Source organism: Oncorhynchus mykiss, chromosome 25 (genome assembly GCF_013265735.2).
Source record: "Oncorhynchus mykiss isolate Arlee chromosome 25, USDA_OmykA_1.1, whole genome shotgun sequence".
NCBI lineage: Eukaryota > Metazoa > Chordata > Actinopteri > Salmoniformes > Salmonidae > Oncorhynchus > Oncorhynchus mykiss.
This window is the reverse complement of record NC_048589.1, coordinates 14,977,520-14,992,473: the sequence shown is the minus strand read 5'-3', so window position 1 is coordinate 14,992,473 and position 14,954 is coordinate 14,977,520. Positions and strand designations below refer to the sequence as shown.

The 14,954-nt window shown below is 45.7% G+C and overlaps 2 protein-coding genes across 6 annotated transcripts in view; one reads left to right on the top strand and one right to left on the bottom strand.

The window, feature by feature from the left end:
* The window catches only part of tfb1m (transcription factor B1, mitochondrial), a 47,030-nt gene that overhangs the window by 2,125 nt on the left and 29,951 nt on the right, over nucleotides 1-14,954 (bottom strand). The window lies entirely within an intron of this gene.
* On the top strand, nucleotides 54-11,886 carry LOC110505408 (claudin-20-like). 2 transcript variants are annotated; one of them, XM_021584610.2, is made up of 3 exons: nucleotides 54-1,063; nucleotides 7,879-7,930; nucleotides 8,559-11,886. In XM_021584610.2, exon 3 carries the CDS (start codon nucleotides 8,673-8,675, stop codon nucleotides 9,444-9,446), a length of 774 nt encoding a protein of 257 aa, XP_021440285.2. In that variant the 5' UTR covers nucleotides 54-1,063; nucleotides 7,879-7,930; nucleotides 8,559-8,672; the 3' UTR covers nucleotides 9,447-11,886. The 2 variants fall into 2 exon arrangements, with proteins under 2 accessions (XP_021440285.2, XP_021440284.2); XM_021584609.2 differs by lacking the exon at nucleotides 54-1,063 and having other exon boundaries at nucleotides 6,958-7,930.

The window sequence follows — 14,954 nt, the reverse complement described above, 5'->3', positions numbered from 1 at the left end:
AGGGTGGAGAGAGAGGGAAAGAGAGTGGAGGAGAGGCAGAAGAGAGACAGGGTGGAAAGAGAGTGGAGGAGAGGCAGAAGAGAGACAGGGTGGAGAGAGAGGGAAAGAGAGTGGAGGAGAGGAAACGGAAATGGAAACAAAACAGGTGATGCAGCGTGCGATGGATGGCAAGCCAGTTACGGTTGCCACAGTAACACCAGTGTAAAAGAGCAGAAAAAGCCATCCCTTTTCCTGTTATGCTGCCACTCAGCCGGCGACGTTCAATACCAGTGAGCCTGACAAGACACAAGGCGACACGTTCAAACGCACTTCTTAATCCCTAGCCTTTCTCTCCATTGTTCCAGCGGCTTGCTGTACTGTAGCTTGGAGGGATGGAGGAACCAGACAGGGGAACACAGCAGGCAGGGTTGGCCCAGCACACAGATCTTCCAAGGGGAGCGCTGGGCCAGTGGGAATCCTGGCTGTGGTTCCCCTCTCTAGCCGCCTCCCTCCCAATCCTCATGTCATAGCTAAGCTGATATGACAAACTGTTGAAGTAATTGTTCCAGACTCTGCAGTGCCTAGTCCTACTCCCCCCCTCTTCCTCACAAACTCCTCCTCTTCCTCACTTGCTCTATGCCTGTCTGAGCGTAATAAAGGGATTGAGCTCAGACTCGCAACACTTCTTTTGGTGGATCTGTGAATGTGCAGTAGGAAAGCAAAGCTTCCTCCCTCTCTCTTACATGAGGCTTCCAGGGGGGTCTAATGCAGATCGGGAGCCAGACATGAAGCACAGCCAGCCTGAGGAGTGGAGCTATAGACCAATGACACGGCAGCGAGACACTGGGCAACAGAGCGGAGCGCTGTAGCCTACCTGCTTTCACCTGGTAATATCCGTATTTCTCTGGTGTGAGCGCCGCTCAAGGGGACCACTGACTGACTGACTGACCTACCTACTCTGGGGACCAGCACGGCTCACTTCTCTGTCCACGGGGAGGGGAGAGGAGGTGCAGCCTGATACAGCCGAGGACACCACGACAGTGCCAGAAGGATACAGTCTGGACACATACAGATATTTACACAGGTATGTGAAAGGGGATACAGACGATACAATATGAGGCAGATGGTACAGAGTGGATGGATAGAAAACAAAAACCACACAGGTATGTGGGTGCCGGGGCGTTTCATTTACAGCACAGCTCTCCTGTTGAGACAACCTGCCCCAAGGAACAACCTCCCGCAGCATCTCTGCGTCTGTGTTGGTTGTGACTCACCCTACTCGATCTTGCTTTGTTATTCTGGGCTAGGGAAGGGGAGGGGCAGGATAATTGGGGGAGGAGAACTAAAGTGGTCCAAGGACGTGATGGAGGCTTTCTAATGAGCCATTTAGATTCTGTCCCTCCTGTGCCGTGGCGTGCTGCAGTGTCTGGCTGGGCTTGTAAACCAGGATAGCTATCTACTATCTCATCTGATCTACAGCTCCGTATGTTGCTGCCTGCCTGCCGCAGTGGTATGGGACACCACCGCTATACTGGAGCCTAGTTGTCAGAGCAGCCAGCTATATTGTAGACTATAGAGTACAGCTAACTCCTGGGCTGCTCACTTCACTGTACAGTGCATTCGGAAAGTATCCAGTCCCATCGACCTTTTCCACATGTTCTTACGTTACAGCCTAATAAAATGGATTAAATGAAACATTTTACTCATCAATCTACACGCAATACTCCATATTCACAAAGCAAAAAACAGCTCGATTTTTTTTGCAAATGTATTAAAAATAAAAAACAGACACCTTGAAATTGAGCTCAGGTGCAACCTGTTTCCATTGATTCATTGATTTGAGGGCTCGAGTGGTGCAGCGGTCTAAGGCACTGCATCTCAGTGGAAGACACCCTGGTTTGATTCCAGACTGAATCACAACCGGACGTAATTGGGAGTCCCATAGAGTGGCGCACAATTGACCCAGAGTCATCCGGGTTTGGCCGGGGTAGACCGTCATTGTATATATGAATTTGTTCTTAACTGACTTGCCTAGTTAAATAAAAAAATATATATATAAAATCATCCTGGAGATGTTTCTACAACTTGGAGTCTACCCGTGGTAAATTCAATTGATTGGACATGATTTGGAAATGCACACACCTGTTTATATAAGGTCCCACAGTTGACAGTGCATGTCAGAGCAAAAACCAAGCTATGAGGTCAAAGGAATTGTCCGTAGCGCTCCGAGACAGGATTGTGTCGAGACACAGATCTGGAGGTCCCCAAGAACACAGTGGCCTCCATCATTCTTAAATGGAAGAAGTTTGGAACCAACAAGACTCTTCCTAGAGCTGGCCGCAAGGCCAAACTGAGCAATCGGGAGAGAAGGGCCTTGGTGAGGGAGTTGACCAAGAACCAGATGGTCACTCTGACAGAGCTCCAGAGGTCCTCTGTGGAGATGGAAAACCTATCCAGAAGAACAACCATCTCTGTAGCACTCCACCAATCAGGCCTTTATGGTAGAGTGGCCAGACAGAAGCCACTCTTCAGTAAACGGCACAAAAGCCCACTTGGAATTTGACACAAGGCAATTAAAAGGACTCTCAGACCGTGAGAAACAAGATTCTCTGGTCTGATGAAACCAAGATTGAACTCTTTGGGCTGGGACTGGGAGACTAGTCAGGATCAAGGGAAAGATGAACGGAGCAAAGTACAGAGAGATCCTTGATGAAAACCTGCTCCAGAGCACTCAGGACCTCAGACTGGGGCGACGGTTCCCCTTCCAACAGGACAACGATCCTAAGCACACAGCCAAGACAACGCAGGAGTGGCTTCGGGACAAGTCTCTGAATGTCTTTGAGTGGTCCAGCCAGAGCCTGGACTTGAACCCGATCGAATATCTCTGGAGACCTGAAAATAGCTGTGCAGCGACACTCCCCATCCAACCTGACAGAGCTTGAGAGGATCTGCAGAGAACAATGGGAGAAACTCTCTAAATACAGGTGTGCCACGCTTGTAGCGTCATACCCAATAAGACTCGAGGCTGTAATCGCTGCCAAAGGTGCTTCAAAGTACTGAGTAAAGGGTCTGAATACTTATGTAAATGTGATTTCAGTTTTAAATACATTTGCAAAAAATAACTTTTTGCTTTTTCATTATGGGGTATTGTGTGTAGATTGATGAGGGGGAAAACAACTATTTGATCTATTTTAGAATAACAAAATGCCCCCCCAAAAAGTCAAAGGGTCTGAATAATTTCAGATGCACTGTAAGTTAGAGCAGGGGTTAAACGTTTTCAGCTCAGGACCCGAATTTAAAACATTTACTGTCCTCCCGTGACCCAAATCATCCTCCAACAACTCAAATTAAGAAGAAATTGTGTGCGATTATAGATTTATTCTCATAACTCACGACCCACCTCTCACGTGCACACTTTTGGTCCCGACAGTTTAAGAAACTGAGTTGGAGGAAGATGAGAAGGTTTTGGACACCAGTTACAATAGACTTTCAGGGCAGGGAGAAGAAGTGCTGCATTGCTTTGTGATACACTGGGGCTGGAAATAGTATTTGTGACAGGAGCCTTCATGAGAAATTGACTCATCGGCATCAATTGTGCGGAACGAGGCTGACATTAGGAAAATCTATTCTTCCACCAGTTACCCAAAAATGCTAGGATGGTGGGGTGAGGTGTAGTCTCATACCCTGGTACTGCAGTGTGCCTTTAACAACACACACACACTGAGTGATGCAGCATCAGACCACCATCTGGTCTCGAGAGGTAATAGAAAAGAATGGCTTTAATTTCACTCTCCCGGAGTAATTAGGCCATTTATTTTCCGCACTTCATGATTTAAAAGGAGCAGGGGGATGTCGATATTCAGACTATACAGGCAGCAGCGTTTCAGCCATAGGCTTGTCCGACTCACTTTGCCTTGTGATTTATGAACGACGGCCCGCTACATGGCCTGACTAGGTGCTCTGCTGTAATATATCCCCTCCTGCCATTAATCCTCCTCTGATAACCTTAACACACAAGAAACTTCCATCTTAAATCCACGTGCTGCCTCCTCCACACTGCATGCCAGTGCTTTGAAAATGCTCCTGCTCAAATAGGCTGCATGTAGTGGGAGATGGTGAACTAGGAATCCGAGACTGACTTATTGCCTCTGTGACCACATTAATATCTCTCCCTGGTTCTCACTCTCATCCGTCATCCCCCTTCCTTTCAGCTGGTGGGAGGGTGTATGATGAGGCCTGGCTGGAGGAGACTGGGATGATTGGAATGTAAATAGGACCTCATGATGTAACGAACATGCTTTTTAACGGCGCGGAAAGAAGCAAATCATAACCCCTATTGATATCTAGATGAATTTTGCTACTCCAAATTGGCTCATTATATCCACATAAAGAAAAATGATACAGCTCTCTCCATGGCTAATTTAGTCCTCCTGCCTTTTTTAAACGTCAAACATTTACAGAGACTTTGAACCAACCAACTTTCCCTCTAATATTGTATGCTAAATAATCTTACTAACTCAACCTTTCTTTTACACACAGTAGTCTTTCCCTCCATATCTGGCTAGGTATCACGATACACATCTGAAAAATCCCAGCTCTGCCTTTGTCCCACTCAGCGACCCTGACCCAATTCATCTCAATAATATGGAATCGTGCACATATATGCATATTAACACTTATACATGTCATCTGTATGACCTTCTCAGAGCTCTGCAGGAATTCTATGACACTGGCGTTTGCCCTGTAGCTCCAAGTCCCCTCGTCCCCTTGCCCATTTCCACCTTCTACTCCTTTCCCCAGAGTATTCTCTTTTACCCAATGGTGTTTGAGCAATAATTTGTCATCTCCCTCTGAGCGTAACCAAGATGAGATGGCAGGCCCTCGGGGTGGCTAGCCGATACCACCTGAGCAACCTGCATTTCTCTTTACGTAACTGCTGCAGGTTCTGAGGGGGGAGGAAGGAACAATGGGATACTCAGCTGGGGAATACAGAAAGTTAAAAGAAGATAAAAAAGATTCCTCCAAGGGGAAAGAGATGCATTAATCATAACAATACCTTCAGAAGACAACCTCCATTACATCAGCAGCTGGGGAGGACAGGCTCAGGAGGAGTAGACACTAGGCAGTCAGCACCACTAAATCTAAAGCTATAGGCAGATCTTGCTGGAGGGGGCCCTGCCATTGTGCCTTGCTGCGCTGTACTGTGCTGTGCAGCCTGCCAGGGCTTCCCACGCTCGCAGATCAGCCCTGGGCACACAGCACAGGCAAACCAAGAACATCTCCCGATCCATGCCCATCTCATTCTCAGGTCCCCTGAGATGTTTTCCCAAGGAACACTCTCCAACATCACAGTAGAGAATACCACTAGGCAAAAATTAAGAATTCCACAAGGTCACGAGAAGAGAGACGAGGACTAGGGGAAAAATTAGCCTACCAAACAAACAAAATGGAGTCTACACCGTTTTTACATGACATTTAAAAACACTCAAAATGTCTGACCACTTGGTACACTTGGGAGTAAATGTAGGCCGTGTAAGTTTTCACTGTACTTGTGCATGTGACAAATAAAACTTGAACTAATAGAGAAAACATAATTCATTTCATATTATGTCTGTTTTCCCCGTGACAGTTTACAAATGTCCTGCATGTTGAAAATGGGCATGCCCATACACGGGACAAGATTGTGTTGACAACTACATGGCACTTATCAGGTGACACTTCTGACCATAACCGAACAACAAGGCTTCTTTCTACAAAATGATGAGCACAAAAGCAATTACACCGTGAAATAAACAATATGAAAATTGAACAATAAAATCCCACATCTGAGGAAAGGGCCATCTCTGCGTCCAGTCATGCCTTGGAGCTATACTGTGGAGGACTGAGCTACGAGGTGAGAAAGAAGGGACCATGCTTATAATAGCCTGCCATGTCTTCACACATCACAGCATCACACATCACTCCCTGGGTACATGTTAACTGCGGTTCCTCACAGCCCCCCTCTCCCGTCCCTGTTATTTATTTTATTCCCCATAGAACACCAGAATCAGAATCTCATCGGTAAAACACACTCAAACACACTACTGTGTAGAAATGAGTGTGGCTCTTTCTCATCCTGCCGCACCAACCCACAACGGCCTGCAGTATGAAGTCTGAAGGTCAGCAGTGCCAAGTCGTCAGGTAATACTGTGGTATTGTGTGTGTGTGTGTGTGTGTGTGTGTGTGTGTGTGTGTGTGTGTGTGTGTGTGTGTGTGTGTGTGTGCATGCTGTTATTGGGGGGGACAAAATGGAGGTAGACCATTGGACCAAATTAAACAAGCAGATCAATCACCAAACCAATCAATCACTCACTCAACTCCTGTTTAGTCATTACAGGCGGGGAGAGAGAGGGGAGATGATTTCCTTCATGGTTCGGCTGTTTATGATGATCTTACCCATGCAGCAACATTATGGAAACACACATCTGCGTTAAAGGCTATCATGTACTTTAGCCTGGTCTGTTTTTCGCTCTCATTGTCATTCTAGACTAGACATCCTCTGCAGAATAGTGGAAGAGGGATGAGCAGGGGGTAGCAGCTGTGAGTTTAGCCTTCCGTTGAGTGGTTGCTGATGCTAACTGCTCTAGGGATGGTCAGTTTTGGCATAGTGGGGTGTTAACAAAACAGTGTTGCTCTGACCCCTTGATGTACTCCTACCACATAAATAAAAGAAGCCACTATGAAATGTTCTAATGGTTATTATTGTAATATTGTATGCCTATTGTTTTCAGTATATCTGACATGAGATTGTAGGTGTTGGGTAGACCGGTAAAGATCATGTTGATTAAACAATACTTCGCAGGGTGCAATGGGTTCATTATTACGAATCCCATGGTTGAAAGAAACTCGGCAGCTCGTGGACCGTTATTTTGGGGTTGTGCTGTCCATGAAAAACTTGAGACGTCCCTACCCTTACCCTAGAACTAACCATAACCTTTACCTAATATTAACCCCAATCTTACCAGTTGTAAACGTCAACTTCAAAGGGAGTTGGGACGTCCCAATGATCCCGTTTAGACTATTCCGTTATTTTGGGGTTTCAATAGTTAGAGGTAAGTAAAGTTAGCCAAAGTTGTCATTTATTTTGCTTAAACATTTGAGTATGGAGGTAAGACCAGTGAAGCATGATTGGTGTCATTATGAAAACAGGGGTATCTGTCACATTATTAGGCTAAATGTAAAACATTTGTGAACAGTTTAGCTAGCTAGGCTAACGTTAATAGATAATTAAAGTAACGCTAACGTAAGCCAACAATGCGCACTGTTTCAGATCAATAGCTAGCCATCTAGCTAGTTATGACAAACAATCCGCTAGCTAGATGCAACGTCTTGTAGCCAGCTAATAATATGGGTCAATATTGGAATGAAGAAGCTCTGGCTCATGATTGATTGCGGTTTGACTTAGCTGGTCCATGACAACACGTCTGCTTGTTCATCACCTGCTGCATATATGAAGCATCGAGTGACAAGTGCACACTGCCAACACCAACTCAAGTATAATGTAACGCACATAGACAAATAAATATAGTGTGAAGACAGTTTACACACACACACACACACACAACCAGGTACGGTGTGAGTGTAAAGCTGGTGTACGGTTTGCCGTAGTGAATTTAACGGTCCACACACTATTCTGAATTAGCTCAGCTCACGACCCAAGTGACGTAGAGAGAGTATTTCCACGTCACTGAAAGGGAAGCAACGCAACCCATCTTCAGAAGCGCCAAGCAAGCATGTGTGGTCCACCACTATGATGTCCTCTAATATACTGTTGCTAAGGAAATGGATGAAATGAATGGCTTCCCTAAGGCTGAAATCCTTCTCGCCCCCTCCTCACCCCGTGTTTTTGTGTGTTTACAGAAATCACTGCGAACAACCTGACGCGTCAAAAAGGAGCTCTGCACCAGCCGAGGTAAGGACCTTAACATTGCTCTCTCTTGCTGTACATTGTAAACAATTCTAATTAACCGATGGTTTGTTTGCCCTTGTACACTTTCTGCAGGCAAGAATAATCAATACATTTTAAATTAAACGCAATACTGGCAATTTTGAGAATGTCTTTAAAAAGGAGAAAAAAACGGTCTAATTTCAAACTTTTACAATTTTTAAAAACGAAAATCTATATTATTGTATCAGTGTAAAATTATTTCAAAATGTCAGAATTTACCTTGTGTTAATATGTTGAAGTCACTGTGGTTGGGTAACCTTATTATAGTGAGGTGAAGAGGACACTGCAGCTTTAAGTCCACATATTGAGCGTTGCAAATATCAGAAACTCATTCTCCTCTCCAGTAACAGTTGAGGCGCTGGCATAAGGAAGAGGCAGGCGCAACAGAAAATGCCCACACGCACTAAAACCTGTGTCTCCTTCTCCAATAATCAGCCAGAGCGGTCTCTCTCCAATTGGTCCGGTTTCACGCTCTCCTTTGTTCTTGTAAAAAAAAGTCTGTGCGTGTGTGGGGTAAGTGAGGGGAAAGAGAAAGACAGACAGAGAGACCTGCTTAATTCAATTTCTCATTCTGGTCTTCTTTCCTCTACAGTCCATTGGAGCCGGCACTGAGGAACTGAGTCGTCGGCTGCTGCCAGTTCTAGCACCAGAATCCTCTACAGCCGTCTGGGGTGAGGAGCCGAGGTGCCTGGCTGGGGCTGGGTGGATGGTAACTGGAGGAGTAGGGGGCCACGGCAGAAGGAGGAGAATGGCATCCACAGGCATGCAGATCTTTGCCTTCGTCCTGGCGCTGCTGGGCATCATGGGGGCCATGATGGCTACGCTGCTGCCCAATTGGAAGGTGAGCGCCGATGTAGGCTCCAACATCATCACGGCCATCTCCCAGATGCAGGGGCTGTGGATGGACTGCACCTGGTACAGCACCGGCATGTTCAGCTGCACCTTGAAGTACTCGGTGCTGTCGCTGCCCGCCTACCTGCAGACTGCCCGCACCACCATGGTGCTGTCCTGTGTGATGGCTGCCATGGGCCTGTGCCTGGCATCCCTGGGGCTCAAATGTACTCGCTGGGGGGGCGGCCGGCGCGCCAAGAGGCACGCGGCCATCGCCAGCGGGGGCTGCTTCATCGCCGCCGGCTTCCTGTGCCTGGTGCCTGCTTCCTGGTTCACCAAAGAGGTCATCACTAACTTCCTGGACCGCAGCGTGCACGAGAGCAATAAGTTTGAGCCCGGGGGCGCCGTGTACGTGGCCTTCCTGTCGGCAGGCTTCCTCTTTGTGGGGGGGTCCATCTTCTGCGTGTCGTGCTCGGGGAAGAGGCCCGGCCACCAGGACATGATCTTGCTGCCGCCCCCTGATAAACTCTTACTGCAGCAGCAACAGCACCTCCTACAGCAACAGCAGCAGGACCAGCTCCAGCACCAGTACTGCTCCCTCTCCCCACTAGACAATAAAACAGGCTACAGTCTGCAGGACTATGTGTAGGCTAAAGCAACACTGCACGCCATGCGCTACTGTTAGGCAGTTTGGGAAAACCGCTGCGTCTTACATGTAGTTCACCAACCAACTAAGCTCTTAAAGAGGAGGAGATGAGAGAGGAGGGGGAAGGACTTTGAGGGTGGGCTTTTTTCTTCCCCCCCATTGTAGCTCTCTCTCTCCCCTCTTTCTTTGCTTTCTGTTCTATGAGCACAAGCAGTGGAGGTATTCCCTGAGCAGCCCCTTGGAACAGACAGACGGATGGTGAATGTGAAATGCAGCGCAGCCGGAGGACGAAGGAAGGCGCTGCAGAATGGGAGGGGAGCCGCAGCTGAACAAATGCAGATACCCCAGCGATCATCAGTAAATCACACGAGTTCCCGGGGGAATGGGTTAGCTGATAGCAAGCCTCCTGTTCCTTTCCTTTTCATCGCCAAAGGTTTGAATTGATAAGCATTCATTTAGTTTGCTAAGTCATCAATATTGATATTATTGTCTCAAAGAGGCAATAACAGTACGTGGAATTCCCTTTTCATTAGCCAGCCATTGTAGTTTTCAACCATCCATAAGATATGGTAGTTGTTGGAACTGATTTAATAAATTGTCTTATTTTTGGTAGCGAATAGACATTGATATTTTGCCTAAGCATGCTGTCTGGAGCCTGTCTGTGTATAATGCAGAGGAATGCCTGCCTGGTAGAGAATGAGACGTACGTAGTGTAACCAAACACAATGCCTGTGCCTAAAAAGACGTAGTACATTATCCTTCCCGGGGAAATTGTTCAAAAGAGGACTGTCAGGATGAGTAAGTAGGGTGCTGGGCTATGGAACAGAACTGCAGACAAACCCACCCCTGGATCTCACCCTGCAGGTAGACACACAGAGAGGGAGAAACGGAGCGAGAGAGAGAGAGCCTCCCCCTCCAGCAGAGTGGACTGTCTGACATGTTTGCTGCTTTCCCATTTAGCTCCCAAAACAAGCTGCCTTCTTGGGCTAGGCTACACGCTACTGATTTCATGCATTAGGCATACAAAATGAACACACAACCCCACATACATACAGTTCACACCCGCATAGAGTACAAACACCCACACACAGATACAAAACCCCACACATACACACAGATACAGAAGCCCAAACGCATACTCAGAAACACACACAGAAATATACAGAAACACACACTGTACCTTTTTGACACACTGGGCTGCATGTGCTTTTCATCCTGCTGTCTGCCTCCTCACTGCCATGGAAACGGAATCCTGTGCCCTAATGTCTTCATTGTCTGGGGTGTGTTTGTGTCAACCAGTGCTTTGAGGTTGGGTAGGGGGGCATCTCTCTCTCTCTCTGCATGGCCCCATAAGCCTTGTGCAGAACCTCAACACACACAGAGCTGCTCCTCTAATCCCCTTTATTAGCCCAGTGACATGAGGCACCAAGCCACTGTTACACCCAGGTCTGTCTGGGAACTGCTCTCTTTTTGTTGTCCTTCCTTAGTGTCTTTCACGTGCAATTAGGGTTGATGGGGAAAATGGCTGTGTTGTGACAAATCTGGCTGATTATTGGAATTGTATGATGGCATAGAGAGAGGCTTTGAACGGTCATGGTTGACTGCAGTGGTGTGGCAGATTTGCCTCCAAATCCAGAAATGGTTTGAGTCATTCCTCCACATGTGACTTGTTTACCAAGTCCGTCAGCAGTGCATATGCTACCATGTAATACCTGCAGGAGACCCTGCAGCTGAAGTTCAAGGACGTTCTGTGGCATTCTGTTCTTTCCTTCCTGTCAATCTCTCTTTTACCATTTCTCTCTACCTATATCCCCCTTTTACTGAAGTCACGTGGACTTTCTCTTTGACTGACAGGGAACACTTTTGCATGTTGAGAGCATGCTGGCCAACACACACACTGACACACCACCCCTGCTGCCTACTCATATGTCAAGGGTGCTATTGCACATTAACACAGTCACATTCTCATGTGTGTCTAACACGGCTGAGAGGAGAGGGAGGTAGGTTGTCTCCAGCCTGAAATGGCTGCTCTGGTGACAGGCCCCGGCAGTGGCCCTCCCATTCTCTCACACATTGTTTCCTATGGGGAGAGCAGATGGCTAAGCCCAGCTCGCCACTTTCAGGCGGCTGCCTGCACAACGGGGGCATCGCCACAGGCATCACTTTAGGGCCTGGAAGCCCGGAAGGGGCAGGTTTCACACCCCAAGCAACATGCCAGGGATAGAGCAGAGGGGACCGGACGGGCATCCGTACAATAACACACTTCCCCAACCCCTGCCAGGCCTTACGAATGCAATAAATGAAGACAAGAATGTGAATGTGCCCTCATTAACAAACTGAACACATACAACACATACAGTGCCTATCAAAAGTTGACACACCTACTTATTCCGGGGGATTTCTTTATTTTGACAATTTTCTACATTGTAGAATATGAGTTAAGACATCAAAACTATGAAATAACACATATAGTACTCATGTAGTAACCACAAAAAGTGTAACAAATCAAAATATATTTTATATTTGAGATTCTTTAAAGTAGCCACCCTTTGCCTTGATGAGAGCTTTGCACACTCTTGGCATTCTCTCAACCAGCTTCATGAGGAATGCTTTTCCAACAGTCTTGAAGGAGTTCCCACGTATGCTGAGCACTTGTTGGCTGCTTTTTCTTAACTCTGTGGTCCAACTCATCCCAAACCATCTCAATTGGGTTGAGGTCGGGTGATTGTGGAGGCCAGGTCATCTGATACAGGACATTCACTCTCCTTGGTCAAATAGCCCTTACACAGCCTGGAGGTGTGTTTTGGGTCATTGTCCTGTTGAAAAACAAATGATAGTCCTGCTAAGCGCAAACCAGATGGTAAGGTGTATCGCTGCAGAATGCTATGGTAGCCATGCTGGTTAAGTGTGCCTTGAATTCTAAATTAATTACAGACAGTGTCACCAGCAAAGCACCCCACACCATCACTCCTCCATGCTTCACGGTCATCATCCGCGTCTCACAAAGACACGGCAGTTGGAACCAAAAATCTCAAATTTGACTCATCAGACCAAAGGACATATTTCCACTGCTGTCCATTGCTTGTGTTTTTTGGCCCAAGCAAGTTTATTCTTATTATTGGTGTCCTTTAGTAGTGGTTTCAAATCAAGTCTCCTCTGAACAGTTAATGTCGAGATGTGTCTGTTACTTGAACTCTGTGGAGCATTTATTTGGGCTGCAATTTCTGAGGCTGGTAACTCTAAATGTTTTATTTATTTTACCTTAATTTAACTAGGCAAGTCAGTTAACAACAAATTCTTATTTTCAATGACGGCCTAGGAACAGTGGGTTAACTGCCTTGTTCAGGGGCAGAAAGACAGATTTTTACCTTGTCAGCTCGGGGATTCGATCATGCAACCCTTCAGTTACAAGTCCAACGCTCTAACCACTAGGCTACCTGCCGCCCCTAATGAACTTATCCTCTGCAGCAGAGGTACCTCTGGGTCTTCTTTTCCTGTGGCGGTCCTCATGAGAGCCAGTTATCATAGCGCTTGATGGTTTTTGCGACTGCACTTGGAAGAAACCTTCAAAGTTCTTGACATTTTCTGTATTGACTGACCTTCATGTAATGATGGACTTTCATTTCTCTTTGCTTATTTGAGCTGTTCTTGCCAAAATATGGACTTGGTCTTTTACCAAATAGGGCTATCTTCTGTATACCACCCCTACCCTGTCACAACAACTGACTGGCTCAAATGCATTAAGAAGAAATTCCACAAATTAACTTTTAATAAGCCACGCCTGTTAATTGAAATGCATTCCAGGCGACTACCTCATGAAGCTGGTTTAGAGAATGCCAAGCGTGTGCAAAGCTGTCATCAAGGCAAAGGGTGGCTACTTTGAAGAATTTGTTCAACACTTTTCTGGTTACTACATGATTCCATATGTGTTATTTCATAGTTTTGAAGAAAATAGTACAAATAAAGAAAAACCCTTGAATGAGTAGGTGTCCAAACTTTTGACTGGTACTGTATGTGTTTGAGAAAGTGCCAAATCGACTCGTGTCAAGTTTGATCCAGTGTTGTACTTCATGCGGTTTACTTTGTATTGTACGTGTTTGTATATAAATTCTATATTCGCAAATGTTTTATGGATTCATTGTTTGTTGTGCAAGACTAAGTTGACTAAACTAGGCAATCGTTTACAGTAGGATGCAGCTTTCCAGCGTTGGCTTTTCAACCTTATTATTCCAAAGCACACAATTCCAGAGGCATAAACAATTTTACTTTAAAATCGGGAAAGGCTTGCACACGTTATTTTTTGGGTAATGTTTAAATCATGCTTCAGGATTTCCTCATTACAACTCTGCAGATAACTGTACACATTTGTCTAGGAAATTTGTGGACCTAATTATAAAAACATTGTTCTGGCAAGCTAACATGCTTTCCTATTTTGTTCTAATGTCTTACACGATCTTCTTCACTACTCAATTGCACCTTTGTTTGTGTTACCTTGTTTGACAGCAGTTTGTTTCAAGTGGCTGAGCATTGCAAAGTCCTCTGGACCGGTTCAAGTGTACATAATACAACTGGCAGTCTGAAAAACAGTAAAGCCATTTCTGTCTGATGTGATTTGAGCCGGTCAATGTGAGCTGAAGGTTTGTTTCGTTGTATAGATGTGCAGCCTGTTCATCAGCCAGCGCACCATTTCATGAGCTTCAAATTGCCTGGGAACAAAGAACAGCCTCTAGATGTCTAAACAGTTGCCACTCTCCAGCAGAAACCAATACAAGAGTTATCATTTTGATAATTGCAGCTTATTTTTGTGGATGCACTTCTTAAATTTGCCAGAGGATTATCAACAGTTCAAGTGTTCTGGTAACTGTTGTCTCAATGTGCTTGTGCAAGTAGGCTAGTTATATTTTTTTATAATAAAACTATTTTGTGGAAGCAACACGCCTTTATTCAATCGTGTGTGTGTTTGGGTGTGAGAACAGTTGGGGATGGTATGGGTTGTACTGTGTATAGTCAGGGTTGCAGTCAGGCTGTTCAGTGTTCCTATAGCCCCTAAACAGTTGGGGATGGTATGGGTTGTACTGCGCATAGGCAGGGTTGCAGTCAGGCTGTTCAGTGTTCCTATAGCCCCTAAATAGATGTCTATCTGCACACACACACACACACAAAAGTTGAAGTCGGAAGTTTACATACACTTATGTTGGCGTCATTAAAACTCATTTTCAACCACTCCAAAAATGTATTGTAAACAAACTATACTTTTGGCAAGTCAGTTAGGACATCTACTTTGTGCAGGACACAAGTCATTTTTCCCAACAATTGTTTACAGACAGATTATTTCACTTATAATTCACTGTATCACAATTCCAGTGGTTCAGAAGTTTACATACACTAAGTTGACTGTGCCTTTAAACAGCTTTGAAAATTCCAGAAAATGATGTCATGGCATTAGAAGCTTCTGATAGGCTAATTGACATAATTTGTGTCAATTGGAGGTGTACCTGTGGATGTATTTCA

What these genes read in the sequence shown, in the direction of transcription:
- LOC110505408 (XM_021584609.2), top strand. Translation starts at nt 7,814, where the DNA reads ATGGCTTCCCTAAGGCTGAAATCCTTCTCGCCCCCTCCTCACCCCGTG. An exon ending in GGAGCTCTGCACCAGCCGAG is followed by an intron (nt 7,931 to 8,558) that starts GTAAGGACCTTA and finishes TTTCCTCTACAG; the next exon opens with TCCATTGGAGCCGGCACTGA.